The following is a 27,985-nucleotide window of genomic DNA, read 5'->3' as shown; positions in this document are numbered from 1 at the left end:
AGAGGTGATAAATGAGGTTTATTTCTAACACAAAGCAAAGGGGGAAACACAACATGGTGCAGACAAACGTAACTTCTCTGGCATAGCAACTGCAGTGCGGACGGCACTGGCTGTGTGTCTTTCCGTCTGCACTCTCCGACATCTATTCACCACCCACAGAGAAATGGACACAGACATTCAGACCTGGGCTCAAATACCATTTGAATTCACTTCAAATACTTTAGCTGTGCTTGATTGAGCTTGCCGGTTGCAATGGAAAATTCCGCCCCCTTGGCACCACCTGGCACAAACCCTGCCCACCAGGCACTTTAGGCAGGCTGATCCCAGGTCTTCAGACATTCCATTATATAGTACAGTATAGTGGAAGGTGCAGCTTTTTTTAAATGATTAACACTTATGATTAACATCTACTCTGTTCATTTATTTTTTCAAACATTTCTTGCATGTTAAAGCTCAGTGACCAAGGTGTATGACATATGACACCTAAAATGGACACCTTCATGTAACAGCTTCTGGTTTCACTCAACTCATGCTATAAATCAGTAGCAGAAAATGCTTCAAGCCTTCTCAGGCATCAATATCCCTGGTTACTTTCTAGGGGGGGTTGGTGACTTGAGAGATCTGGCAGGGCTGGGCGACTTAACATGCCTAGGGGGGGTTGGGGATTTGGCGGTTGGGGTAGGGGACCTTAGGGAAGGGGTGGGGGACTTAAGGGATGGGGTGGGGGTCTGGGGGATGGGGGTTTGGGCAGGGGTAGGGGTTTGGGCAGGGGTCTTGGAGGCCAGGGGTGCAGGTGTTGCTCCTCTCCCTCCCATTTTAGGCTCGGGGGGGCTCTCGCCGTGCTTGTAGACGCTCACGGTGATCTCCACGAACTCCCCGCCATATTTGTTCCGTACGTTGATGCTGTACTTGCCGGAGTCTTCCGGCGTGACGGCGGTGATGGTGAGGCTGGCGAACTTATTGGCCTCAAGTGTTATCTTGGCGTGCTCAGTGGAGACTACCTCATTTTCATTCTTGAACCAGGTGACCTCTGGACTGGGGTCACCCCAGACTGTGCAGGTCAGGCTCAGGGTCTGAAGGTGGACAGAGGGAGGTGGAGAGGAAAGGTCAGACGTCAGAGAGATAGAGGTCAGAGAGAAAGATCTCTTGAATATGCACGCAATTCTCTACAAGAGATCACGTATTTTCAATACAATCACAATCGTATACAAGCATATGTCATCATGATATAAAGTTTGTTCAGAGTGCATAGTATATCCCACCTTCTGCTCCATAATGGTGACCACATCCGGCAGACCACCAACCACTCTACCACGGTCTGAGGATTAGAACAGTCAATTAGTACAGTCAATTAGTTGTCACGTAATCACTAGGATAATATGTATTGTGTAAATATAGTCTACTCACTCTTCTCAGCGAAGGCTGCAGCCCTGAAAGATAAAATAACGACATTGTTATAAATCAAGGACATTTGGCAGTGTGTATACGATGAGGACAAATTCTTGCCTTATAAAACCCGTGGAACTTTTAATTCTTTGATTGTTATTTTATGTGTTGCATTTTGCAAAAAAAATAAATAAAATTGAACTAAAAACCGTAAGAAGAAAAGCACAGAAATAAGTATCTTACTTGAGTCTCAGGTACTCCTCATAGGCATCGGTATATGCTACAAAAAGACAAATTGACATGATAAGACATCATCTACAAAAGACAAGCTAAGTGCAATTTAAAACAATCCTAGTGGTCTAAACTTCTGGATGTAATGACATGATTTCAACATTGTAACATCGTTTTACCCGCTGGGATTATTTCTCTCGCAATGCTAACCTTGTCCGGAGAGGTCGAATGTGCGAGTGTGGGACTTGGTGGCATCCATAATCTGGATGGAGTAGTGTCCCTTCTCCTTCTCTGATGGCTCCCTGATCTGCATCCAGGCCATCTCAGCTGTGCCGGCGATCCTCATCTTCTCAGACGACGAGATCTTGCTATCCCTAAACGGACACGGTCAGGTTTATTCGTCTAAATTAAACCCCTGCGTTACTGTCTTTCCACAGTGATATTTAAAGGATGGATACTTTACGTTGAGGTAAGACCAACAGACAAATCTACCCTACAGTCTAAACTTAAATAAATAAAATGAGTATCTAGAAACATCCATTGATTGGCGTAGGTTACAGTATGCCTTCAGATCTAATCTCCAAAATGGCTGCATACTGTGTAACTGGCCTTGCTGAGTGTGATGTAGATGAGATGTGCGTACTTGTGCAACCAGGCAGTCCTGATCTCCTCTGTGTAGTACTTCATGTAGCACTGGAGCCTGATGCCTTCTGGGGTACACTGAAGCACCAGCTCAGAGGCAGAAGACCCTGAGAGGAAAAGGAGAGGCAGAGACGTCACAACCACACCAACACTAAGAATCTTCACAACCACACCAACACTAAGTGCCTTCACAACCACACCAACACTAAGTGCCTTCACAACCACACCACCACTAAGTAGTTTCACAATCACACCAACACTAAGTAGTTTCACAACCACACCAACACTAAGTATCTTCACAACCACACCAACACTAAGTGCCTTCACAACCACACCAACACTAAGTATCTTCACAACCACACCAACACTAAGAATCTTCATAACCACACCAACGCTAAGTGCCATCACAGCAATACTAAGTACCTTCACAACCACAACAATGCAAAGGAGAACATCAATATTTTTCCCAGCAGGTGTTTTGATACAAAGTACTTACCAGCAATGTGGGCAATGGCGTTGATAATATCATCAAATACTGCAAATCAAAACAGAATATTTGTAGAAAGAGGAATTAATTTTCAATATGTCCTGATAAAGGAAATGATATTGTATCAATAATCAGATTATAGATAGTGGAGATCCTGGAGCAGGAGTTTACCTTGGCCAGAAATGTCAAAGACAGAAGTGTCTTTCCCTCTGTCATCACTGAGTTTAGCTTTGTAATGGCCCTGGTCTTTTCTGGAGAACTGAAGAAAAAAGGTACTATTTACTGAGATTATATGATCAATTAAGAAAAATCTTGCAATATTTTAGATAGTATCGTGATCTCGGAACAAAAAAACGATACTGTGGGAAATTGAAAAATAGGGTCAATATTCATTTAAGAAAATGTCTGCAAAAAACAGAGTTCCCTTGAGCAGTTGTATTCCTTGTGCAGTCATTTCTTTCAAGGTTCACAGCAGTAGTTACCAAGGAGATGGGGAGAGCAACGGATCCAGACATCACGTTAGGAGGGGTCGCCAGAACAATCTCCTCCTCATCCTTGAGCCAGTGGAACACAGTCTCTTTCTTCACATTGGCAACCTGAGACACAAACACATACAGAATACAATCTGTCCTGCAACTTTTAAATCACTGCAGAGCCTAGTAAAAAGCATGAGCTGAATGAAGCACACCCAAACATGTTTGTAGAGGTGCTGACTAACAGAGAGTAATATATCCCAACGAAGTCCCAAAAACTATATATGCTCCCAACAATTTAATGGGTAAACAGCAAAGCCCCAATGATTACAAATGTGTACACAGTTTCAACCTGAAGTAAATTGATATCTGTAACCACAATAACAGGTCCTAGAAAACGTGTTTGTTACCTTGCAGACGAGCAGAACAGTACAGTCGTCATCCACATGGTAGGAAAGGTACTCAGCAAAGTGGGGACCTAAACATGATAAGAAATATTTAATTTTAAAAACTATTATCACAATATACAGTACATTTTTACATTTACGTAATTTAGCATACAATTTTCATACGGGTCCCGCGTGGGAATCAAACCAACAACCCTGGCGTTGCAAGCACCCTTGAAATGTTGCAAGCAGTCTGAAATGTTGAAAATTAAACTAACAGACCAGCTGATTACTAATGTATGAATTCAAGACAACAAAGTCTTCACTTTCTTGTTGACAAATTACACATAAACTTTCATACTAAATCGATCAAATATGTGCCATCAATCATCTGTGTACTAGGATAGAATACCTTGTTTCCGGATGTGCTCTGACCTCTGGAACTCAGCCTCCTTCAAGACAGCCTTGAACACTGAGAATAGAACACAACAATGTCAGTACTTAACCTAATACCGAACCTCTTACACTCTAGCACCATAGCCCTATAGTAAAGAAGAAAAATCTATCAAATAATTTTAGTGTTTGCTTTAGTTTACCTGGATTGCCAGATGGGCAGAGTTTGTGGTTTTTATTGACTATTCTATTAGTTCTATTGCGCCAGGAAACTGAATCAAGCCCAGATAAAGTATTTGAAATCATCATTGAACCCAGGTCTGACGTACTGTATATTAAATCCCCTCTCACCGTCTCTCACCAGGACCAGAGAGCTCTGGTTCTTGGCTCTGCCGTCGTGGATCTGGACGGTGTAGGTGGCCTCGCTGGCCTTGGAGAAGTGATCCACAGTCATCTGGATCACCCTGGTGTTCACATCATGGCTGATCTTGTGGCTCTGTGGCACATACCATCATTACATCAGGCATGTTTCCTAATAACTATTACCTTTATGTTTCACTGTTTATATGTTTCATGTGATTATGTCTCATGTTATTTGTTATGTATATTCACACTGCATAATTGCCCCCTGTGGGATGAATAAAACACTATTGCATTCAATTCATCAGTGAAATTCAGAGTACAGGAAAAAGCATCATGTTTACATGCATTTTTGAATGTTTTATTTTCTGTTGCTTTGTTAACCGTGCCATATAGCACACCTTCCTTATCCTTGATTAAAAATACATGTTTGAGGTTGTCGGTTTGGCACCTACATCACTGCTGGTGACCTCCTTGTCGTTGACAATGAACCTATAGGTGACGGCGGGTGACATCTTGAGGCACTGCAGCCAGAAACGCACATGGCCCTTCTCTAGAACCTCATAGTTCAGTTGGTGCTTCAGTGGGACAACTGGACGAAGAAACAAACAAAGAAATTATCAATTCTCAAGGGATGTTTGTTGTGGTATTGTGAGACGATTCCTATGTGACGCTTCACCCCTGACAAAGATGCATATTGAAGGATAATACTGACTTGGATGTCTGATGTTGTAGCTGAGTTCCAGCATGGTGTTCAGGGCTGCAAGATAAAATTCAAGAATGAAGAATATCAGTATAAAACTTTGACAAGAAACATACAGTGCCTTGCGAAAGTATTCGGCCCCCTTGAACTTTGCGACCTTTTGCCACATTTCAGGCTTCAAACATAAAGATATAAAACTGTATTTTTTTGTGAAGAATCAACAACAAGTGGGACACAATCATGAAGTGGAACGACATTTATTGGATATTTCAAACTTTTTTAACAAATCAAAAACTGAAAAATTGGGCGTGCAAAATTATTCAGCCCCTTTACTTTCAGTGCAGCAAACTCTCTCCAGAAGTTCAGTGAGGATCTCTGAATGATCCAATGCTGACCTAAATGACTAATGATGATAAATACAATCCACCTGTGTGTAATCAAGTCTCGGTATAAATGCACCTGCACTGTGATAGTCTCAGAGGTCCGTTAAAAGCGCAGAGAGCATCATGAAGAACAAGGAACACACCAGGCAGGTCCGAGATACTGTTGTGAAGAAGTTTAAAGCCGGATTTGGATACAAAAAGATTTCCCAAGCTTTAAACATCCCAAGGAGCACTGTGCAAGCGATAATATTGAAATGGAAGGAGTATCAGACCACTGCAAATCTACCAAGACCTGGCCGTCCCTCTAAACTTTCAGCTCATACAAGGAGAAGACTGATCAGAGATGCAGCCAAGAGGCCCATGATCTCTCTGGATGAACTGCAGAGATCTACAGCTGAGGTGGGAGACTCTGTCCATAGGACAACAATCAGTCGTATATTGCACAAATCTGGTCTTTATGGAAGAGTGGCAAGAAGAAAGCCATTTCTTAAAGATATCCATAAAAAGTGTTGTTTAAAGTTTGCCACAAGCCACCTGGGAGACACACCAAACATGTGGAAGAAGGTGCTCTGGTCAGATGAAACCAAAATTGAACTTTTTGGCAACAATGCAAAACGTTATGTTTGGCGTAAAAGCAACACAGCTGAACACACCATCCCCACTGTCAAACATGGTGGTGGCAGCATCATGGTTTGGGCCTGCTTTTCTTCAGCAGGGACAGCAGGGACAGGGAAGATGGTTAAAATTGATGGGAAGATGGATGGAGCCAAATACAGGACCATTCTGGAAGAAAACCTGATGTCTGCAAAAGACCTGAGACTGGGACGGAGATTTGTCTTCCAACAAGACAATGATCCAAAACATAAAGCAAAATCTACAATGGAATGGTTCAAAAATAAACATATCCAGGTGTTAGAATGGCCAAGTCAAAGTCCAGACCTGAATCCAATCGAGAATCTGTGGTAAGAACTGAAAACTGCTGTTCACAAATGCTCTCCATCCAACCTCACTGAGCTCGAGCTGTTTTGCAAGGAGGAATGAGAAAAAATTTCAGTCTCTCGATGTGCAAAACTGATAGAGACATACCCCAAGCGACTTACAGCTGTAATCGCAGCAAAAGGTGGCGCTACAAAGTATTAACTTAAGGGGGCTGAATAATTTTGCACGCCCAATTTTTCAGTTTTTGATTTGTTAAAAAAGTTTGAAATATCCAATAAATGTCGTTCCACTTCATGATTGTGTCCCACTTGTTGTTGATTCTTCACAAAAAAAATACAGTTTTATATCTTTATGTTTGAAGCCTGAAATGTGGCAAAAGGTCGCAAAGTTCAAGGGGGCCGAATACTTTCGCAAGGCACTGTATCTATATTTTTAAATCTGAGTCTAGGAGCGTATCCAAACCTACCATCCTCTGTCACGGTGTGGCTGGCAGAAACTCCATCAGTGTCAGTCACAACCACAGAGAAGGCACCCAAATCACTCACGTCTGGGTTGACGAAAGTCAGCTTAGAGCTGGGAAGAAAAAAAAATGTTGAGATAAATTATGTTGACAAAAATATTTAGTATGGTTGTATGGTCAATAAAGACAACAAAAAAAAACACTTACTGTTTGCCCTTAGTTTCTATGGCGACTCTTGGACAGTCACTGATTTCTTTGTAGTTCTTAGACCAAGCAAAGTTGGAGGTCTCAGAAATCTCACAGGCCTCGAATGACAGGAAAATATCACCAGTGTCCTCATCCACTCCACACTGGATCTCCTGGGTGCCTTAACACATGAAAACAAACAAAATAAGAACCTTTATTGCTGAGTGATGGAGAGGAAATGTTATGCATCAGCAAAACTGTTCAAACCAAAAGCTAATGAAAATGCTGCTCAAAACCAATGGAGGCGTGTGTGTCATATGTTCCTATACCAAAACCGTTCAAACACAAATCCAACAGGCTATATATCAGACTGAAGTTGTCACACAGTAAATGTCATACAGTTGTCATATAGCTGTCATATAAGTGTTATTACCTGGCAGAGCCTTGGCCACCACTGGCTCAGATGTCTGGGAGGCCTTTCCTACACCCTCAGCGTTGACAGCCTTCACTTTGAACGTATACTCTGCTCCTGCCTCCAGACCAGTCACCTATACAGCGCCAACCAATCATTACATCCATTAAACATTACATCGTTCATTGTAGACTGAATCCTAACTTGAGTTACAAGAGCACAACAATGACATTTAATGAACATTTCTATATCCAAACATGATTCAAGCTACATTTTTGAGTTTTACGCACACATATTACAAGTTAAGATTCAATATACAAACTCTGCAGCGATGATGTGAATCATCATGTCTGCAGGTCTACATGCTGTAGCTGCTTGTTTACCTGCAGGTAACAGTGGCCAATAGCCTCTTCATTCAGGGGGTGGTAGTGATGGCCCTTCTTGGCCATCTCCACGATGTATCCAGTGACGGCACTGGAGCCGGTGTAGACAGGGGCCTTCCACAGGATGACCAGGGAGTCACCTCTGACCTCTCTGAGGGCCAAGTCATAGGCTGGACCTAAAGGTCAAAGGTCAAACAGTAACCTTGCACAATCTCACTGCCCATAGCTAGAACATTCAAATTAAAATAACTTCATCTCAAATTAAATAAGTAACAGGGACATTATACAGTACCACAATACTAATGATAAAAAAAATACTATATAATAAGATTGTTACTTTACCAGGTACTGTGGTAGTCCAGGCCTCACACTTCAGAGGTGTGCTGGGAGCAGAGGGCACGCCCACACCTGCCAGGTTCCCAGCCTGGACCTTAAACTCGTAGAAGGTTCCCTCCGTCAGACCGTCGACCTGAAGAGAAGGGGACAATATTGCGACAGGGACCCAAACATATCCAATATTTTCAACAGTGTTGCTACAAGTAGCTACATATTTGCTATTGATTTTGAATGGCAATGTTTTATTATAGCTCTAATCTATCATTTAGATGCAGAGGGAAGAGTACATACCATTCACACTATCAACACCGCAGTTATTAAACCATTATGTATGAAGAACCAACCCTATTTATCCTAATCAGATGCCACTTCTGACACCACGTGACGTACCGTGTAGGTCTTGGTCTTGGTAGGGGCAGAGTTGACCTCTTTCCAGGCCAGGGTGTCTGCATCACGCTTGTCGACATAGTAGGCGTTGATCTTGGAGCCACCGCAGTGCTTGGGGCTCTTCCAGGCAATGATCATGGAGGCTCCGTCACAGCTCAGCATGGTGATGCCATGAGGTGCACTGGGAGTCGCTGTGGCACAGAGTCACACAGGTAAATTCAGGATACCTTTCCATCATGTAAAATTGACCCGTTTTAACATTTCAAACTGATGTGAAAATTCATAGACATTTTTTTTTTAAATATGGGATTTGTCATACAGTTGCATGAGGGTTTTTTGTTATACAGTGATTAAACTGCATGTACAGTATGGTGGGTGATTTGAAAGGAAACACACGATAATACTGTGATACTCTGACAAGAGTTCAGAGCACAGATACAGCAAAAGTTGGGGGAAGGGACAGTGAATAAGTCTGGTGATGAACCTGTTCAGGAGCAACACTGTGCATTAAAAACACCTCTAGATAACAGAACAACTCAATACATACCATACTCCACTCACCTCTCTAGATGAAACAATAAAATCCTTCATATTAGGCATTGGACAAAGGAAAATAGTCAAAGTTAAGTATTGATAGTAAGGCAATAGAGCTTGCTCTTTGGGGGTCTAGTTAAGGTTACTGTAAAGCACTGTATGTGACAACTGTTGGTGTAAAAATTGTATTCACTTTTTAAATATTGTATTAACTGATGGCAATTCTGCATTTCTCATATGGCAATATTCTATTGATACTCACTGAGGGCGGGCTCCACAGCAATAGGAGTAGACTCCTGGGACTCATCACTGAGGCCATAGATGTTGACAGCCTGGACACGGAACACATAGGTCTCCCCCGGGGTCAGTCCATGGACCACAAACCTAAAACAGGGAAATTAAACATGATCATCTATATGTCTTGAATTTAAGGTAGAATTGCTGACTCTAAGACCTGGACAATATACACCGATCGATCAAAAGTTTGGGGTCACTTAGAAATGTCCTTGTTTTTGAAAGAAAAGCACATTCTTTGGCCTTCTTTAGACTACTTGAGTATCTGGAGCATCAGCATTTGTGGGTTCGATTACAGGCTCAAAATGGCCAGAAACAAAGGACTTTTTCTGAAACGTCTATTCTTGTTCTGAGAAATGAAGGCTATTCCATGAGAGAAATTGCCAAGAAACTGAAGATCTTGTACAACGCTGTGTACTACTCCCTTCACCGAACAGTGCAAACGGGCTCTAATCAGAATAGAAAGAGGAGTGGGAGGCCCCGGTGCACAACTGAGCAAAAGGACAACTACATTAGTGTCTAGTTTGAAAAACAGACTCCTCACAAGTCCTCAACTGGCAGCATCATTAAATAGTACCCGAAAAACACCAGCCTCAACGTCAACAGTGAAGAGGCGACACCCCGGGTTGCTGGCCTCCTAGCCATCTGGTTCTTGGTCACCTCCCTGACCAAGGCCCTTCTCCCCCGATTGCTCAGTTTGGCCAGGCGGCCAGCTTTAGGAAGAGTCTTGGTGGTTCCAAACTTCTTCCATTTAAGAATGATGGAGGGCACTGTAATCTGGGGAACCTTCAATGCTGCAGAAATTTTTTGGTACACTTCCCCCGTCTGTGCCTCGACACAATCCTGTCTTGGAGCTCTACGGACAATTCCTTTAACCTCATGGCTTGGTTTTTGCGGTGACATGCACTGTCAACTGTGGGACCTTTCATAGACAGTTGTGTGCCTTTTCCAAATCATGTCCAATCAATTGAATTTACCACAGGTGGACTCCAATCAAGTTGTAGAAACATCTCAAGGATGATCAATGGAAACAGGATGGACCTGAGCTCAATTGTCGGAGGGCTAGGGTCTTTCTGTTATATCTGGAGTATTTCTCATGTCTGGTGTCCTGTGTGAATTTAAGTATGCTCTCTCTAATTCTTTCTTTCTTTCTCTCTCTCGGAGGACCTGAGCCCTAGGACCATGCCTCAGGACTACCTGGCATGGTGACTCCTTGCTGTCCCCAGTCCATCTGTCCGTGCTGCTGATCCAGTTTCAACTGTTCTGCCTGCGGCTATGGAACTCTGACCTGTTCACCGGACATGCTACCTGTCCCAAACCTGCTGTTTTCAACTCTCTAGAGACAGCAGGAGCGGTAGAGATACTCTCAATGATCGGCTATGAAAAGCCAACTGACATTTACTCCTGAGGTGCTGACCTGTTGCACCCTCGACAACTACTGTGATTATTATTATTTGACCATGCTGGTCATTTATGAACATTTGAACATCTTGGCCATGTTCTGTTATAATCTCCACCCGGCACAGCCAGAAGAGGACTGGCCACCCCTCATAGCCTGGTACCTCTCTAGGTTTCTTCCTATGTTTTGGCCTTTTCAAATGAGTTTTTCCTAGCTGGGTTTCTGTACAGCACTTTGAGATATCAGCTGATGTAAGAAGGGCTATATAAATACATTTGATTTGATTTAAACTTCCAGTCTGACAGCAAAACGGTCTGAATACTTATGTAAATACGGTTTTAATACATTTGCTAAAATTTCTAAAAACCTTTTGTCATTATGGGGTATTGTGTGTAGATTGCTGAGGATTTGTTTTTATTTAACACATTTTAGAATAGGGCTGTAACGTAACAAAATGTGGAAAAAGTCGAGGGGTCTGAATACTTTCTGAAGGCACTGTAGGTGTCAGGATTTTGCCAAATCAGTGTCTCGTTTGCAAAGATTTAATTTCTGGATTATTCTCAAGCCAGAGGCCTGTCACACTACATTCACTGTCCCATCTCCTTTAATAACATATCTAATATTAAATCACTGCCATAGCTTGAATAGATAACTATTAGACAAACGTCTATGTTTAAATGGCTACCTGGTGTGCTTGTAGGGCTTGTGGTTGCATGGGGCCCAGGCCTTGGATCCCACCAAAGAGGCATCTATGTAGTACCCAATGAGGTGGTTGGGGTGTTTGGGGGGGTCCCACTGCACAAACACAGAGGACTTGGTGTTCCTGGTGGCAACCACCTGACCAGGAGCGGAGGGAACACCTACACAGGCGAAACACATGCATGTTGGGGACTGGAGATATTGAATTGATGTATCATTTCTACACAGTAACAGAGTAAAGGGGTTAGGAATGAGAAAAACATGCATCTTCATTATAAATCTTCAAATAAATGATTGTCATCATGTATAAACACCTTCATTTAAGACGGGAAAAATAAAGCATTTCTCATTATGCATTACATACCTGGTGTGACGGGATATCTTGGTGCAATGTTATGAGAAGATACAGACATATAAAGAACAATGGACACAACAACCATTCTGTAAACCTGTGGACTATATTCCACAAAACATAGCTTTAGCAAGGGATGACATTATTTTCAGTTGTGATACATGATGCATCTTTCACGACGGGAGTTCGTGTCAGACAAGAGTGTACCATTATCAATCGTGGATATTGTGGGGACGAAACGTATTTTGGGATTGTGACGTTAGGGTGAGGATACTGTAGGATTTGATGTGATTTAATCATGCCCATCATCATTGGTAGTTAGTTTCTCCAAAATACGATCAGGGGTGAAAGACCGATTTGTGATTGTGACATTACAGGAGTGTGATAGTCACATTACATAAATCTCAGTGTGTTTCAAATAAGGGATAAACGTTGGGCTTTATATTGTACATACCAACAGGCCGCTCACTACCTGAAACATATGTTAAACAGTCTCATTTATCAAAGTAGAATTGGAAGGATTCTTTGACTGTCACTGTTTGTATAAATGCATGTATCATATGCATGTATCATACATTTTGTGTGTGTGTGTGTGTGTGTGTGTGTGTACCCGTCTGTATGTGTGTACTCGTCTGTGTGTGTGTGTGTGCCTGCCTGTGTGTGTGTGTGTGTGTGTGTGTGTGTGTGTGTGTGCTAAACCCCACTCTTACCATGCTCATCCACCTTTTCGATGGGATCTGTAGGCTTAGAGGCCTCGCTGGCCCCGTACAAGTTCTCAGAATGCACACGGAACTGGTACTTTTTCCCAGCTTCCAAATCGAAAACGGGGTAGCGAGGGGACTGCAGTTTCACTGCTGTGTTGATCCTCTGCCAAGCCCCAGTGCCTGACACGGACTAATGGATATTTGGGACGGGGAAGGCAAATGAGAGGTAAAGCCTTCTACAACATCATTGAATCCCTAATCTCATTCGAAAAAATGCCTTTAGCAACATACCTGCCAGCTGTTATTTCTGCCATTTTGCAAAAAATATTACTGCACTTTAGACAGATTGAAAGTTGTGAAAAGATCAAATGGCCTGTCTAATCTACTACAGTAGACTGTACTGAGAGATCTACATGCTGTAGATGGGAAGGGGAAAGGAGCAGCCACACACCTTCTCAATGATGTACCACAGTGGTGCCCGTCCACGAGGGCTGGGGGGTTTCCAGCTCAGCACGATATATGATTTGAATATCTCTGAGGCATGCACATCTGTAGGCTCCCCCGGCAATGTAACGTAACCTATGTTGGGATTGAATGGCATTGAACAATACTTCATAACACTTATTATTTGATCAATAATTAGATCAAACTTTAAAGTACATTTGGGGCTCATTTAGTATTATGGAATTACATTTGGGGTTAGTTTAGATCGTTTTAGTTACAATTTTTGCGTCAAGGGTTAGATGATGGGTTAAAAGTTGTACAACGCAAAGGATGACGTTTGGATATGAAAAATGAAGGATATAAGTTATAATCTACCTATGTTAAATCTAAGTTTAAAGAGCTGGCTGGTTAGGTGCCTATTTATTATGGTGCTCGTCTCACCGTTAGTCCAGTGGTGTCAATGAAGTTGCTTAGAAAAGTTGTTTTTATTCATTCTTATTATGAAGTGTTGATATTATTATGACTACTATCATTAAGAGTTGTTACGATGGCAATGCCAAAGTCCAATCTAAAAGCAGAAGGTGAGCATGAAGAGCGAGGGTTTATTGATTAATAATGACGAGACAATTAGGAGAGAAATCCTTCAACTTCCCCTTTAAGGTACTGAGAACACAAGTATTTATGTGTACATACATTCATGTGTATAGTATTGTATATTGTAAGGGCTTTTGCCGATACGATATATTCAACAGGTATTTGCTTTGATGGATATTGGTCAGTTCGGGAAATGTTGTGGATATGTTGATTTCAACGCTGAGTGGAAGGTTCATTTGTTATCCAGTGTTTTTGTTTAATAGACGAGAGGAATAGAACAGACTCAACACAATATTCTGGTCCGTTACCATTGTTGGCATACTCTACCTTCCAGGTCATCCTCTTTAATCACTACTTCATGTTTCCCATCCAGTTTAATCACTGTTTCAACAGAGGAAAAACCAGAAAAGTCATGTGTGACACAAAGGTACATCTGCTGTCTGATATTTCACCCAAAAACATAAATACAAAAGATGTCCTTTGAGTTTGCACTCTCAAGTAGACATCATGAGTCTGTGTGTGGTTATGTACCTTGCAGTCTCTCTCGCTCAGCTGGGTCCAGGGCAGTCACCTTGTCAGACTCCCGGGACGGTCTGCTGATCCCGGCACTGTTGACAGCCCTGACCCGGAAGTGGTAGGCGTGACCCACGCTCAGGCCGTGCACGGGGTACTTACAGATCCGCACTGGGGCGTCGTTACACTGGGACCAGGTAGCACTACCAGACTCACGTCTGTACAGGAGGAGGAGGAATTACATCATAAACCATAGAATGTATTGACGTGTGGAAGTGCTTGGTCTGAATGGACATCAACAATGATACTGCAGATGTTTGTAGTTCCATCAGTCATTTATCTAGAAATCTAATTCGCGTGCCTTCGTCACAAGTCTTTGTTTGGCTCTGTGAGATCCGGTAGCTTCACAAAACCAGATTAGATCTGAAACATCATGTGACCGTGAAGTTTCTCACAATCACTCCACTGTCTTACACTCTCAATGGCCATCCTTTAGGTCTTCTGCATCTTCTAACAACTACAATCAAATCTGCTTTTATTGACTATTGTTGGAGATTCTGTATGAGTCTAACGTAAGGTTCTAAATGACTAAAACTGACTTGTCCACAAAGTATCCGGTGATGGCAGCCTCGTTGGTGGTGTTGGGGGGCTTCCAGGCAACCAGGACGTAGTCCGAGTTGATGTCAAACGCCTTGACGCTGATTGGTGCACCAGGTGCTCCGGCCACAGCGGGAGCAGCATCTGGGGAATAAGGAAGAGAACAAGGAAGCAAGGTGGGACTGTAGAGAATAAGGAGACAAAGTGGCAACACTGTATAAATCACTTGGGTTAACACATGCAAATATGTATGGGATTATGTAAAATGCCTAGACCATATCTTTGTGTTGAGTCAGGCCTGAAGTTTAAAGGGCCCATTGGAACTGTGTCATTTATCACTAAATGTTTCTTAACAACAAACCTCAAACCTGGTATTGTTTCTAATGTATAGAATTATAGTAAACATTCTTTCCTTTCTAATGTATAACATTAAATAATATTTCTCAAATAAATATGTTGTTTCTACACTCTTAGAAAAAAGGCTTCCAAAAGGGTTCGTCCACATTAGAGAACCGTTTTTGGTTCCAGGTAGAACCCTTTTGGGTTTCATGTAGAACCCTCTGTACAAAGGGCTCTACATGGAACCCATCTACAAGGAACCCAAAAGGGTTCTACCTGCAACCAAAAAGGACTCTTCAAAGGGTTCTCCTATGGGGACAGCAGAAGAACCCTTTTAGGTTCTAGATAGATTTCTAAGAGTGTTTGCTGCTTTATTGTCAAATTATAAGACCATATGACTTTACCTTTCACAAAGAGGTAGGCGCTGTGCTCGGTGGTGCCGTCCTTCGTCCACATGCGGAGGGTGTACAGACCCTCATCATCCTTGGCCAGGTGGGGCAAAGTCAAAGTGGCAGCGCCCCCACCAACCTTAATCTCAGCCAACTTCCCAGCCTTCAGCAGTTTATCTGATCAACAACAGAGACGGAATAACAACACTTCATCGAGTAGTTGGTTGTTGTTGAGAGTTGACCGTAAGAGCATGATGGTAGAATGTTTTCAAAAACTGTTGCTTCGTTCTATGTCATACTGTAATATGCTGGGGCTGCGCTGTACGGACATGTGCTGTGAATTAAGATGCACTGTGCTTTCTGCACAATGTACTGTATGGCTTTCCTGTGTGGTGCTATTTGTGATGATGTACCATTGAGTAATGTTCACTCGCTCACCGTCTCTGTACCACTGGGCCAGTGGTGGTACGTTGGGCAGATCAGGGACCACCACCATGGTACACACCAGACTAATGGAACCTCCCTCTGTTCCGAACGACACTCCAAACCTATCCAGCATGGTGATCTCCAGCTTACTGTGGTGGATCACAGTCATGTGGGGCACTGAGGAGAAGACAAGGACAACACATGCTAATATATTAGTACATCTCAAGTATACCAATAATGCCCTATAGTGCTTGCTATGATCTGTGTTAACCAAACACTTAAACAACATATACCTATATCAGTATATAATACATACAGATATTATGCAGCTGTGGATGAAGAAATGTCAGTATGACATGTAAACAAACCAGTTTAGCACAATCCAATATTATCATGGTTGATGTGTTCGTAAAAGTGTGTTGTATTGTGACATTGTAAGGTCCTTCAGTGTGTGTTGAATATAAGTCGCCCCTTGTTTTCATTCGTTGACTGTCTCAGGGCCAGAACAACACAAAGTCACACTCACAATAGATTCCTGTGCTTATCAGGCCACTTAGATAGATACTGTTATTTGTGCCCTCTGATCTCAAGCAAAGCCTGCCATGTCTGGGCCCCACTCCAGCAGCACTGGGCTGGTTCTCCACCCACCCTCCTTCTCAATCCACTCTTTCCTCTCACCTTGACCAGAAAGCTGGCAGGACCCATAGGCTCCTCCTGCTGGTCCTATGAGGAATACAAATAATTTTTAGAAAGGGAAGAAGGAACATTATTTTCCAAAATGAAAACCTTCATTCAGATTCATATGCTATGGGTGTTTGTTGCGTTGGAGAGTGACATTTGAGGGAACACTTAATAGCAGCTCAAGTCCTTCAGTGCAAATACTTAAAAGACAGAGAGAGAGAGAGAGAGAGAGAGAGAGAGAGAGAGAGAGAGAGAAAAAAAAACTCACTATTGACAGTGACAAAGGCCTTGCTGGTAGTTGATCCATGGGAGTTCGTTGCCACGGCGCTGTACTCTGCAGTATCACTCACCACGCACCTAAGTGAAGGAAATTAGATATTAGTATATTATGATTTCATTGGCTCAAATAAACGGTACATGTGTATTGTGCTGTTCATTTATCACTGTTTCTACAACAGGTCGGTCTAATCCTGAATTCTGATTGGTTAAAAACTGTTAATGTCATAGGGGGTTATTGGCATTGTGTTAAATTACTTCAGGACTGTGTAACATCCAAGAAATGCATTTAGTTCATAACATCCTCCCCTTCACCTTCATGCCTTTTAAAGGACGACTTTTAATCCCAGTCAAATGTTTGACGACATGAGTGAGAAGAAGGAAACATTGCGTTTTAGAAAGTGATCTCATGGCTTGAGAGCGCCGTCGAACAGAAGGCGACGTTCTGAAGCAGCAGAAGGCGTTAATAAGAAGGCGGCACATCGTGAGGACAGACACTCCCAAGGAGAAACCGAGGGTGAGAATAGAAGAGGAGAAATGGGACCGTCCCCCCTGGAAGTACTATTTTAAAGACGATTAGTTTTCCATATTCCCAGCTGGGGTGATATGGATCTCCGGCCATGTTATTCCCACCGTTACTCTCGTTCTCTTCAAATATTATCAAAGACAACTAATTGATTAAGTGAGGAAAAGAAAAGGGTATGAAAGAGAGCGTGTTGGGGTGGAGGGGCTACCTTAAACGGCGGTGTCCTTTTTGACCTAGTAACGTAATGACGACGTAGGAGAGATTCAGTGCAGAGAGCGAGAGAGCGAGAGAGGGGGGAGGAGGAATGAACGGATCGAATGACACGGAGGTCAGCACTTCGGTATGAACAGCTGAGGCGTCGTGAAGACGAGGGCCGGGCGGGCCAGCGACATGCAGGCGGTCTTTAGAGGCTTTAGACTAAATAGGAAATGCAACAACCCCCTCCCCCCTTCAGTTTCACTGGGGTGCCATTCACTTCCACTGGCAACAGGGAACAACCAAAGGGGGACAATGGGTACCGCCTGACACAAGTGGAAAAACAACACCTGTTCATAGAGTAGAACAAGGCAAGTGACAATTTCATTTGAAGTCAGTAAGTTCAAGAAATGAAACACAATTTAATGTATGTAATAATGATTTCAAATACTACAGTATGTGAATTGAATTTCGGTTCATGTCCTTAATCAAGTTGAAATTAACCCGAACTTGACCTTGGTCAAATTAAACCAATTAACATGAAAAGAGACAATGAATTAGAGTGAGGTACAGTACCTGCTAATAATCAGACTGTGTACTCCATACTTGCTCTCAATCTTGTACTTTCCTGGGGCACTCAGTGGGTCAACAGGTTTTCCTCCCTTATACCTGAAAATACAAGGCATCAAATTAGTAAGTGGGTTCTGATGGAATTTTTAGTACTGAAGTGTTTTTAATAGATCTGTCATGACATTTATAGCATTTAGACAAGACCAAGGTGCTGGCTGTTAAAGTAGAGATGGTGTAATTGGTGCTAATGTGATCATTAACATAGCGCTAATGAGACCCATAGAGTGAGGAAACCTCACTAAAAAGCGCCATTAGACACCATAATGAAAGCCAGCCAAGTACTGTCCCCAGAGGACAAATCTGGTTGAAATGATGTCATTATAATATATAATAATCAGTTTACAACCACAACTGCAGGTAAATGCTAATTAAAAGTGCATTCTAAAACATCGTAGACAAATGTCTCTAAACTGTCTGTATATAAATTAAGCAGTTGCTATGTTGTTGGTAAAACATGTCACATCTCAAAGACTACATGGCTAATCAGAGTGGTTACCAGATGCATACACAATATGGAAACGGATACATAATGAAGTACAACAGTGGTTCAATAAGAGGTGAGCGCTCCTAACCATTTGACAATAGGCCTGGGGTGACCGCCTACGGTGCAGAACAGCTTGACAGGAGTCTTCTCCCACGCGGCGTGGGGCCTCAGAGCCACCAGGAAGTCAGGGGCCTTGTCCGTCTCCGTAATCGGCGTCACCTTCTTGTGCATCATCTCCTGCACCTGAGGAGAGACAGTAAAGGTTGCATTAGCAAATGAGGGGCAACCTTTCCTCCAGCAGTGATAAGGTTAGTGCAGGTAGAAAAAAGATAATAGAAGCTATAGGCAAAAAGCTATCAAATATTACATATCTGTTTAACTGTGATATTTGCAAATCACAGGGTTTCATCAATGATATCTGATCCTGTGTCAGCAGCACTGCATATAACATGAACCTTCCACAATCCAGTGTATTACCTCTCTCTTAATCTCAATATTCTCCACTTGGGTCTTTGTGGCCACTCGCATCCTGTGGAGCTCCTTCTGAATTGAAGCAAGTCCTTTCCCAACATGACTAGACACTCGCTGGTACTCCTCTATCTCACCGGCGCTCCTACATACATATTCCATAGCAGGAAAGATAAGAATTTATATATCGATACAATATACAGTGTTTGTCCAGTGTTAGGTCAGATAGGTTATTAACATCTAACCAACTCATCCTGTATAACAGGGTTCCACAACTGGGGGCTTGCTTTTTTTCCCATTGTTTTTTTGTGTTCATTGTTGGATATAAAAATCGTCCCGCAGCTGAATCTATTTGATGATCCCTGCTGTATAATGAAACACAACACATGCACCAGGACACAATTTGGCATATTTTCTGTGTTTTTCAGTCACCATAGTAGCTCCTGCTAGTCTTTGCCTGCAGTCAGCTCTGACTGTGGTAAATATTCCCTTACACCTAAAACAGCATGACCTATGGGCCCTGTCCAGAAACAACCCCTAGCACCTTCCCCAAGGCACTTCATGTAAACCTGAAAGAATGTAATAGGTATGGTAGTAGTTCCATCTTAGTTGGGTGGAGATTTTGCCAAATTGCTTACACCCATCGAATCCTTTCAGATCTACACAAGTGTCTAGGGATAAAAGCTAGGGGTTGTTTCTGTACTGGGCCAATGTAGCTGTGAGACACTGTCCTATTGGACCCACCTCTGGCTGAACGCCGGCACTGTATAGGCTGGTTCAGCCATAGCCTCTGTGGCGTGGGTGTGCTGCACCTGGTTCACAGACTTAGAGCTTGATTTCCTGTGGAGAGAGAGCAGTCGTTAGAGTCATTAGAACAGGTAGATAGTGTTTTAAAAAAAATCTTCCTTAGTGCCAGCACTGTTTTGGTGGTACTGTGATTTTAAAATTTAAAAACAATTGTAGAATATACTTCATATCAAAAACCAAAAAGGGACATAAAAGCTAATAAAAGCAATACATTTTGTGATTTTCACTTAGATAGTGAGATCATTGGTATTGGACAAAAGTTCACTTTTCAACCTCATTTTCAATCTCCAGCACAATACCAGTGTCAACATATGTGAAAATTGAGCATTTACACGTCTTGTAGAAAAAAAATAAAAGTTAAAAACGTCTACCTGATGACATCATCAAAAGTGAAACATTTTAAAAACATGGATTTTCAAACACTATGAGATTCGTGGTGAGGTGAGGAGCAAGAAAATACCATTCCTTGGGCTAGAAACTCGTTGCAGGTTTAGAAAATCACCATGGCCTACCCTGTGATGTCACAGAGAAACATTGTTTTTTGTACTTTTCTTCTTATCTTTTTAACCACAGATCATAGAAACGTGCTGTTTTCACATATATGGACACTGGTTTGGTGCCGGAAATGATGAATAGGAGGTTGAAAAGTTACAGAATTGCCCTTTTAATTTCTTAGCAAATATAACCAGTAAAGAGTCCAGTAACTGGATAGTTTTTTTCTTGATGGGTTGGGGTCTAGAACAGGGTTAAGCATATGTTTCAGGCACAGTAAAGCAGTGGCATGCGCACTAGACATGGGTTGCATAACAACATCAACGTCACGGCCTGCTAGGACCTGGTCAATAGGTCCCAACACTTTGGCTTCTGCTTGCAGTGTGACAAATTCTGAGTTTGAGGCTTCATTGGGTACAGTTCCATTTGAACGCCACCACTTCAGCTCACCACAGACTCCTATAACCTTGGAACTGCAGTTTGAAGCACAGCCGATGGCGTAACCACCAAAGGGTTGGGGTGGTCTGAGGAGCGCTAAAGCAACATCTAGTGGCCTGATATGACCCTACGACCCTAAAACAAGGCAAAATCCATTGCTGCAAGCCGCATAGCATCAGCATGGGGTGGTGTACATTTGAAGTTGGAGACCATCTCTTGTCCACTCCACTTCCCTCTACACCAGCACCATGTACATCCACACACTTGTGCTCCGGCTGCTGTATTGCCAAAAAACTGCTTTCTATAGTGCTGCAGGTGAGCAATAACACTAATCCCCTACCTTGAAGAGTGCTCCTTGACAACATGCTTAGTAGTGTGAGAGCTGTGATGGCTGACGTGGCTCACATGCTTCTTCTGATTAAAATGCATGACCTTGGTAGCCATGGCTGGAACACTTCAAAAGAAACCTGGTCACAATACCAGGTAAGGAGAGGGAGGAGGGAAATGGAATTGTTTACCTTTACTTCACATGCAACTGAACATTGGAGGTGGTTTGCTGTGTTAATGACGTTTTCAACATTAACATCAATGTATTTAGCATGATCAGACACAATAATGACTTCCCATTGAGCGCTTTTCACGCTGCTTTTGTCAACTCTAGTTGTCAACCTTCTACGGTTGATGAGAATCTGCAAAGCCTTAGTAGATGAATATTCCCTATTATCATCAACTTTCACATAATTATTGACAACATAGCCTAACTGCAGCACCCGCACTTATAGGCACACAGGCTCTCTCTGTCTTTGAAGGCCTCACAAAATGGCTGTCGAAGGACTGATACGCAATGGTTATTATTTCTCCATTAAACTACAAATACTTTGCCAGAGAATATATCTTTCACATTATCTCCCTTGCATACTACTTCTATGATATTTATCCCACAAATGACATGTTCAGGCATTACTTTATGGTTTAAGAGGGGCCATGAATGTTGCCTCCACATACCACCATATAAACAGGGGTCAGCCCCTCAAATGTTTCACCTTACAGCGAGCACAGCTCATCTATGAATAGCTGAAAGAAGTTTGAAGGCTAATGCACTGGAGAAATATAGTCAAAAGCTACAGAAGAAAATTAGTAGCCTGCACGTTTGGCTGAATGTAGGCCAATACTCATTAGAAAATAAATTGGCCTAACATAAATAAGACAAGTCATCAACATCCTGATCAATCAATACATTCATTATTCAACTGCCTCTAAATAAATTCAATACTGAACTGTTTATGTACTCTCCCAATACAGTACACTATCCAACTTTCCAGGACATGTCTTAGGTATACAATCATTCGTTAGGTTGCCAAACTGATGCACCCAAGAAAATAGGTTCAGCGACCTCTTCATTCAAAGGCATGCCATTAGTGCACAGTGAAAGTATAACTGCCTTCAGATAAATTCCAACACAACCCCTTATCCCTCACCGGAGACAAATTATCAATCCCCAAAACAACTCCAGACATGTATATCTGTCACTCTTTCACTTAGCCTACATGTATGACCCCATATATGGCCATTATCAACGTTAATGTACTGGAAATATAAGGTTCCCTGAAATAAAAATGTTGGATTTATAACAACCCGCTCAGCGTAATTATGATAAAATAACAGATAGAAACGCGACTCACCCCTTGAGATTAAAACAGCGCAAAGCGGTAGCAGACGAGCCTGATGCCGCTTGGGAGGCACTTGCTGATGGTAACAAAAATATTACCCTCTCACTCAAGGAATGGCTTTCCCCGACCACCCCATGTATGGATGCACTTATGACTATATATAGCATTTACCAACATTTTCTGACCCATTCAACACTTTCAGTCAAAGTTGACGAGGGCAGGTGGCTGTTGAAATGGTCAAATAATTAACACAAATATTTGCGTCCTTTTCGTCGATATTATTGTAGGATTTTTCAACAGGTTATTTATTGGATAAACTGTCTTTCCTTGCAAAAGATTCGTGATTTTTTATTTTGTCAATAATGTAATAGGCATATAAATATGTGTTTTAGCCTATTTTTTGTTTTCGAGAAGATGACAACCGAATGTATAGGTCGAATGGAGAGCTCTCTTGAAGGTGATTTGCTCACTCCCACTTCAGTTAGTTTGACCAATTTCCTAATAATGATTTTCTCTCTACAAACTGACACCATTAACTATCATTTTCTGCAACAGTAGTTGAATTTGACGTGATTTATTTCCTGTGTGATATTAACACTGTTAAGTTTACGAGACCTTTTTAGGGTTCTCAAGATTGCCTCCCACCCAGGTCCAAACACTTGCCAGCAGCTATTTTTAACCAGAGATTAAGTTCAGAAACAGTGATACCCTCACCGTTTACAGTAAGTGGACTACTGTAGCCCTACAACTATTTTAATCGACATCTTTCTATTTTGAAAATGCTAAAATTAAATAGCTGGAATTACACCTGATATGACTTAGCAGATAAACTTTCAAGCGCCCAGGTGCAAAATCTACAGTCATTTTCAATATGGTGCGATGTTCATGAGTGCTTTATAAACCCAGTTGTTGCCAACTTTTTGATGGATGTTAAGAGTGCAGGTGCAGTGAATAATGGGACAAGCCTACTCCTGGACTAAAAAGCATTGTCAAGGCAAATCTCCTTTGAAAGTGCTTTATTAGTAAATTATGAAATATCCTTATCTGGGTATGCAGCACATTGAACAATTACCCAGATCATGATGGAAATCAACCGCCATACAATAAACTGTAGATCAGATTGTTCCTTAAAAAGCTACGTATTATAATATACAATGTCACAATTTGACACCTGAGCTGAGACCTGCATATGAGACTTTGAATGTATCTGAAAAAATGTTGGCTGTCATGAACTGAAGCTAAAATCCTTAATTGTAACAATAACAAAGCGGTTGCCCTGCCTGTTTTGGCAAAAGCTGATGGTTGGGCATAGAGAAATGCAACCACTCAAATTCATAGAGCTATGGATGCAAGGCCTGACCATCCATGATATCAAAATAATAGTTATAACCATGTTTTGAGGCTGTACAGTGATTGTTTACATTCATGCTGTTTACAAACATTGGCATAAAACAAGCTAATATTTGGGGTTCTGATGGGGTACAACAGTTAATCAAAGCTCATAAGGCATTTACACTGAGTATACCAAACATTAGGAACACCTTCCTAGTACTGAGTTGACTCCAATGCTTCCCACAGTTGTGTTAAGTTGGCTGGATGTCCTTTGGGTGGTGGACCATTCTGGATACACATGGGAAGCTGTTGAGCGTGAAAAAACAATCAGCCTGGCACCTATTACCATACCCAGTTCAAAGGCACTTACATTTTTTTGTCTTGCCCATTCCCCCTCTAAATGGCACACAAACACAATCCATATCTCAATTGTCTCAAGGCTTAAAAATCCTTCTTTATTCTGTCTCCTGCCCTTCATCTACACTGATTGAAGTGGATTTAACAAGTGACATCAATAAGGGATCATAGCTTTCACCTGGATTCACCTGGTCAGGCGATGTCATGGAAAGAGCAGGTGTTCTTAATGTTTAGTATAATCAGTGTATAAGTTGTATTCTTGAAGAATCAATGGGTATATATCATTCATTTATAAGTCCAAAAATGTATTCTAGCTTTACCTTACACTGCTAGAAATATTTGTATTTACACAATAACAATGATAACACAATTACTATTGCGTGTGGAAGCTATGAGCATCTGATCACCTCGCCCCCTGCTCTCAACAGCAGCCCTATCAGCTGACATTTGACCCGAGCATGTAAGAAACATTGTTTTGAGGCACATAAAAAGGAATGAAGGTGGAGCACATCTCAGACTCATTTACCTTTAAACTTTTAGCAAAAGTTATTTTGTTAAATTTGAAATGGGTAGCCTAAGTTGACTGAACTCCATCTGCAGGATTCAGTGCATTAAGGTATATATTTGTTTTATACATCTTTCTGGGTATTGATAATTGATCTTCTGGGAACAGATCTGTGTAATAGGTGATTAGTAAAGTCGTTTTACTGTACTTATCTTCAATAGAGACCCTGTAAAGTACTTTGAGACAGAAAGCCTTTAGCCTTCCTAAACTGCATCTTCTTATTTCTCAGAGGAAATGAGAGAGTTATTGGGCCAATACATCTCAGACACCCTCAGCTATGTCCACACAGTGAAGGAATTCTGTGACAGGCATCCAAGGTGGATCCTGCAGAGAAAGGAGGAACAATCCAAGATGAAAAACATCAAAGAAATGGCAGACAGAATCGATCTTAAATTTGGCCGAGTCTTGAATGCAGAAGACAAGACCAAGGCATTAGGAGAGTTCACGAAAGACTATCTGACCCAGGTGACTGCAAACCGTAGGCTTAAGAAGCTGGAGAAGGAGCTGGAAGCTGTACTGAAGGACACTCTCAATGGGCTGGAGGAGCTGGACTGCTTCATGGATGCTGTGGAGAGGCTGGTGGTCACCTCTCTGTTTGTATTTGCTGATGAAAACCGGTTGTGTCCTCTGCCTCAGGGGAGGGAACCAGCAAGTGTCCGAGCTGTCATCACCTCCGCTAGAATGACCTGTCCTCTCCTCATCCACTTTAAGAGGGACGCTTCAGCCTTCTTTTCCCCATGCCTCCTCAATGTGGAGGTGCTGCATGTGTACTTGGAAAATTACATACACATCTCTGAGCAGCTGTGTGAGAGAATGGGATTGGGAAAAACGTAAGTGGAAATCAGTTTAAATAATTTAACACAATATTGGTTTCAGACATATTTATTTATATTTTTTATGTAACATTATAGCAACTTCTGCTGTAGCTGAAAAGTGCTTTCTAAATAGCTTTTTATTATCAATATTAGAAAAACATTTTGCAGAGAGAAGAATGACAACTTGATGATTGACACCAGCACTGAAGTGAATGAAAAGTCCATGCAGACCATGTTTAACCATTTGCGCCATTTGAGTGATATCAGGTAAACCTTTACAGTTTTGTTTTATGTTACATTTGCAAATACTAGCTTACTAACACTGAGGGCACACATTTCTGATCGTTCATCGATTCCAGCTACATGTCTCAATGTCTCTGATGAAAAAGTGGAATATGTTTCTCCTGCTAGGATGGATCAGCACTTCAGACTGACGTTCCTGTTCCAGGAGTCTGCCCTGCACTTCATTGGTCTGTTCAGTCAACGCCACTCCAGAATGCTGGACTGTCTAAAAGAGCTGGAAAGGAGAGCTGGCAAACTAAATAAGATGAAGAAAGGGGGTTATATCTCCAGTGTGGTAGGCAGTGCAGTGGGGGCGACAGGAGGGGCTCTGACCATCGCAGGCCTTTGTCTTGCCCCTGTTACTGCTGGGCTGTCACTGGGGCTCACCATCGCAGGGATTGGAATGGGTGTGACCAGTGGGGTCAACAGTCTAACCACCGGTGTAACAAAGGTGGCATTTAAAAGCTACCAAAACAAGAAAGCCAATACAATCTTTCAATGTTTCTTGGAGGACATGCAAAGACTCCATGGTAGTCTGGAGAAGGTGGCCAGCAACATTTGCCCTTTGGAGCCGAAGGTGGTGGCATTAGTGGTTGGGAAGAATATAGGCAAAGGTGGTGCGAGTTTAGGAAAGAAGATCAATGCCATAGTAAAAAATACCTCTGCAATAGAGGCCTTAATGGGAAAAGGCATGGTTATGGGTGCAGGCAAGGTGGGACTCCAAGAGGGCAAAACATTTGCTGCAGATTTACCTGACATTGGGATGTTGGCACAAGGCACTCCACTCGCCCTCTCTAGGACATTAAGGCAATGCGCTGTGGCCTCAAATGCCCTATTCATTGGCCTGGACATCATCACTATCTGTAAAGACAGTGTCAGCCTCGCCAAAGGCAGCAAGAGCAAGAGATCCCAGCTCATCCGAGCCAGAGCAGCACTGTGGCGCACAGAGATTGACTCATGTCAGAGGATCCATGACTCACTGTGCCGAGGCATCTGGAGGTTCAGTAAGAGTCAGCGAATCCTGAAGAAACCATTTTACCTTGTGAAGGAGTTAGAAAGTCTAGAGCCGCTTGTGGAGATGGGACTCATGGAGCAGCCTGCGAAGGAGATGGAAACTCTTGGGCAGCCTGAGGATGATATAGAAACTCTGGTGCCGCCTATGGAGGAGACGAGACTCCTGGGGCAGCCTATGGAGGAGATGAGACTCCTGGGGCAGTCTATGAAGAAGACAAGACACCCCTGGCTGCCTATGGAGGAGACGAGACTCATGGGGCAGCCTATGGAGGAGACGAGATTCATGGGGCAACCTATGGAGGAGACAAGACTTCTGGGGCAGCCTATGGAGGAGATAGAAAAAGGTACAAAAGTAGTTAAATTGATTTGCCCTAAAACATGTCACATGCTGTACACAGCAGATGTTGAATGATATTATGTGCAAGTATTAGCAAAAATACTCAAGCTCTACTAAGTTTTTGAATTTCACCAAGCTGGCATTGCCATTGGTTAATTAATTGCTTTCCATTAAAAATCCCTGTCTCTAGGTTTTTGCGACTGGATGTGGCATTCGGGCATGATGTTGTTGCTGTTGCTGTTAGCATATGTATGGGCTGAGAACATTTCTAAGTAGTAATGGAGAATATCAAGAAGTCAACACACCTGCCGTTTGGACTGCATCGTTTCCTGTGCATCACTTCCTGTACGACTTAATTGCTTAACATGTAGATTTGAAATGTTTACTGTGCATGGTTTTAAAGCTACTTGGACTTGAGAACAGATTTTTTTAAATTAAATGTATTTAAGATTATTACAATTTTAATTCAAACTACCCCTTTATCTGGGCGGTGTTCATGTTGTGGAATAGTCAGATCTAATTGGTACTAGTTGTCAGATTCTAGAACTTTTCACTGTACATTGATGTAGTGTAACAATTTTTTTTAGTTTCAAAAGAGTTTCATCCACATTATATTGTTGAGAAAATCTAATAGACCTACATAGTTATTTCAGCATGGTTAATCAACTTCTGAATTGTATAGGCATGTACTGCCCTCTAGTGTATTCTACTCATGTGACATGTCTTGCTGTTATTGATTGTTACTCACTTCAGTTAAGATATGTGCAGATAAAAGTGCATTATTT

The 27,985-nt window shown here is 42.1% G+C and overlaps 2 protein-coding genes across 6 annotated transcripts; one reads left to right on the top strand and one right to left on the bottom strand.

Moving 5' to 3' along the window:
- Position 1: 1 nt before the first annotated feature.
- On the bottom strand, positions 2–23,097 carry myom2a (myomesin 2a). Of its 4 annotated transcripts, XM_090195934.1 has the most exons (38): positions 22,511–23,097; positions 21,169–21,295; positions 19,836–19,931; positions 19,101–19,236; positions 18,712–18,866; positions 18,086–18,178; positions 16,781–16,869; positions 16,510–16,554; positions 15,844–16,008; positions 15,421–15,582; positions 14,680–14,821; positions 14,099–14,298; positions 13,895–13,948; positions 12,981–13,108; positions 12,536–12,719; positions 12,280–12,297; positions 11,460–11,634; positions 9,344–9,465; positions 8,551–8,738; positions 8,167–8,293; positions 7,825–8,000; positions 7,463–7,577; positions 7,051–7,210; positions 6,850–6,956; positions 5,074–5,118; positions 4,814–4,950; positions 4,350–4,494; positions 4,018–4,077; positions 3,630–3,697; positions 3,229–3,342; positions 2,918–3,005; positions 2,756–2,794; positions 2,261–2,366; positions 1,828–1,991; positions 1,630–1,666; positions 1,408–1,430; positions 1,263–1,318; positions 2–1,073 (listed from the first exon to the last, which is right to left on the bottom strand). In XM_090195934.1, exons 2-38 carry the CDS (start codon positions 21,270–21,272, stop codon positions 588–590), a joined length of 4,509 nt encoding a protein of 1,502 aa, XP_090052060.1. In that variant the 5' UTR covers positions 21,273–21,295; positions 22,511–23,097; the 3' UTR covers positions 2–587. The 4 variants fall into 4 exon arrangements, with proteins under 4 accessions (XP_090052060.1, XP_090052059.1, XP_090052058.1 ...); XM_090195933.1 differs by lacking the exon at positions 21,169–21,295 and having other exon boundaries at positions 22,511–22,680; XM_090195932.1 differs by lacking the exons at positions 12,280–12,297; positions 12,536–12,719; positions 12,981–13,108.
- On the top strand, positions 22,686–27,985 carry LOC110485871 (uncharacterized). 2 transcript variants are annotated; one of them, XM_021557070.3, is made up of 5 exons: positions 22,686–23,220; positions 24,982–25,582; positions 25,721–25,834; positions 25,979–27,207; positions 27,391–27,985. In XM_021557070.3, exons 2-5 carry the CDS (start codon positions 24,987–24,989, stop codon positions 27,474–27,476), a joined length of 2,025 nt encoding a protein of 674 aa, XP_021412745.2. In that variant the 5' UTR covers positions 22,686–23,220; positions 24,982–24,986; the 3' UTR covers positions 27,477–27,985. The 2 variants fall into 2 exon arrangements, with proteins under 2 accessions (XP_021412745.2, XP_090052062.1); XM_090195936.1 differs by lacking the exon at positions 22,686–23,220 and having other exon boundaries at positions 24,847–25,582.

Source organism: Oncorhynchus mykiss, chromosome 13, assembly GCF_057628025.1.
Source record: "Oncorhynchus mykiss isolate SJ-2025 chromosome 13, ASM5762802v1, whole genome shotgun sequence".
NCBI lineage: Eukaryota > Metazoa > Chordata > Actinopteri > Salmoniformes > Salmonidae > Oncorhynchus > Oncorhynchus mykiss.
Note: the sequence above shows the minus strand (reverse complement) of the source record. Positions and strands in the feature narration are given on the sequence as shown.

What these genes read in the sequence shown, in the direction of transcription:
- myom2a (XM_090195933.1), bottom strand. Translation starts at nt 22,665, where the DNA reads ATGCTATATATAGTCATAAGTGCATCCATACATGGGGTGGTCGGGGAA. An exon ending in AAGCCCTACAAGCACACCAG is followed by an intron (nt 9,466 to 11,459) that starts GTAGCCATTTAA and finishes TCCCTGTTTTAG; the next exon opens with GTTTGTGGTCCATGGACTGA. An exon ending in AGGACTGCCTGGTTGCACAA is followed by an intron (nt 1,992 to 2,260) that starts GTACGCACATCT and finishes GTGTCCGTTTAG; the next exon opens with GGATAGCAAGATCTCGTCGT.
- LOC110485871 (XM_021557070.3), top strand. Translation starts at nt 24,987, where the DNA reads ATGAGAGAGTTATTGGGCCAATACATCTCAGACACCCTCAGCTATGTC. An exon ending in AGAATGGGATTGGGAAAAAC is followed by an intron (nt 25,583 to 25,720) that starts GTAAGTGGAAAT and finishes TATCAATATTAG; the next exon opens with AAAAACATTTTGCAGAGAGA. An exon ending in CGCCATTTGAGTGATATCAG is followed by an intron (nt 25,835 to 25,978) that starts GTAAACCTTTAC and finishes TTCTCCTGCTAG; the next exon opens with GATGGATCAGCACTTCAGAC.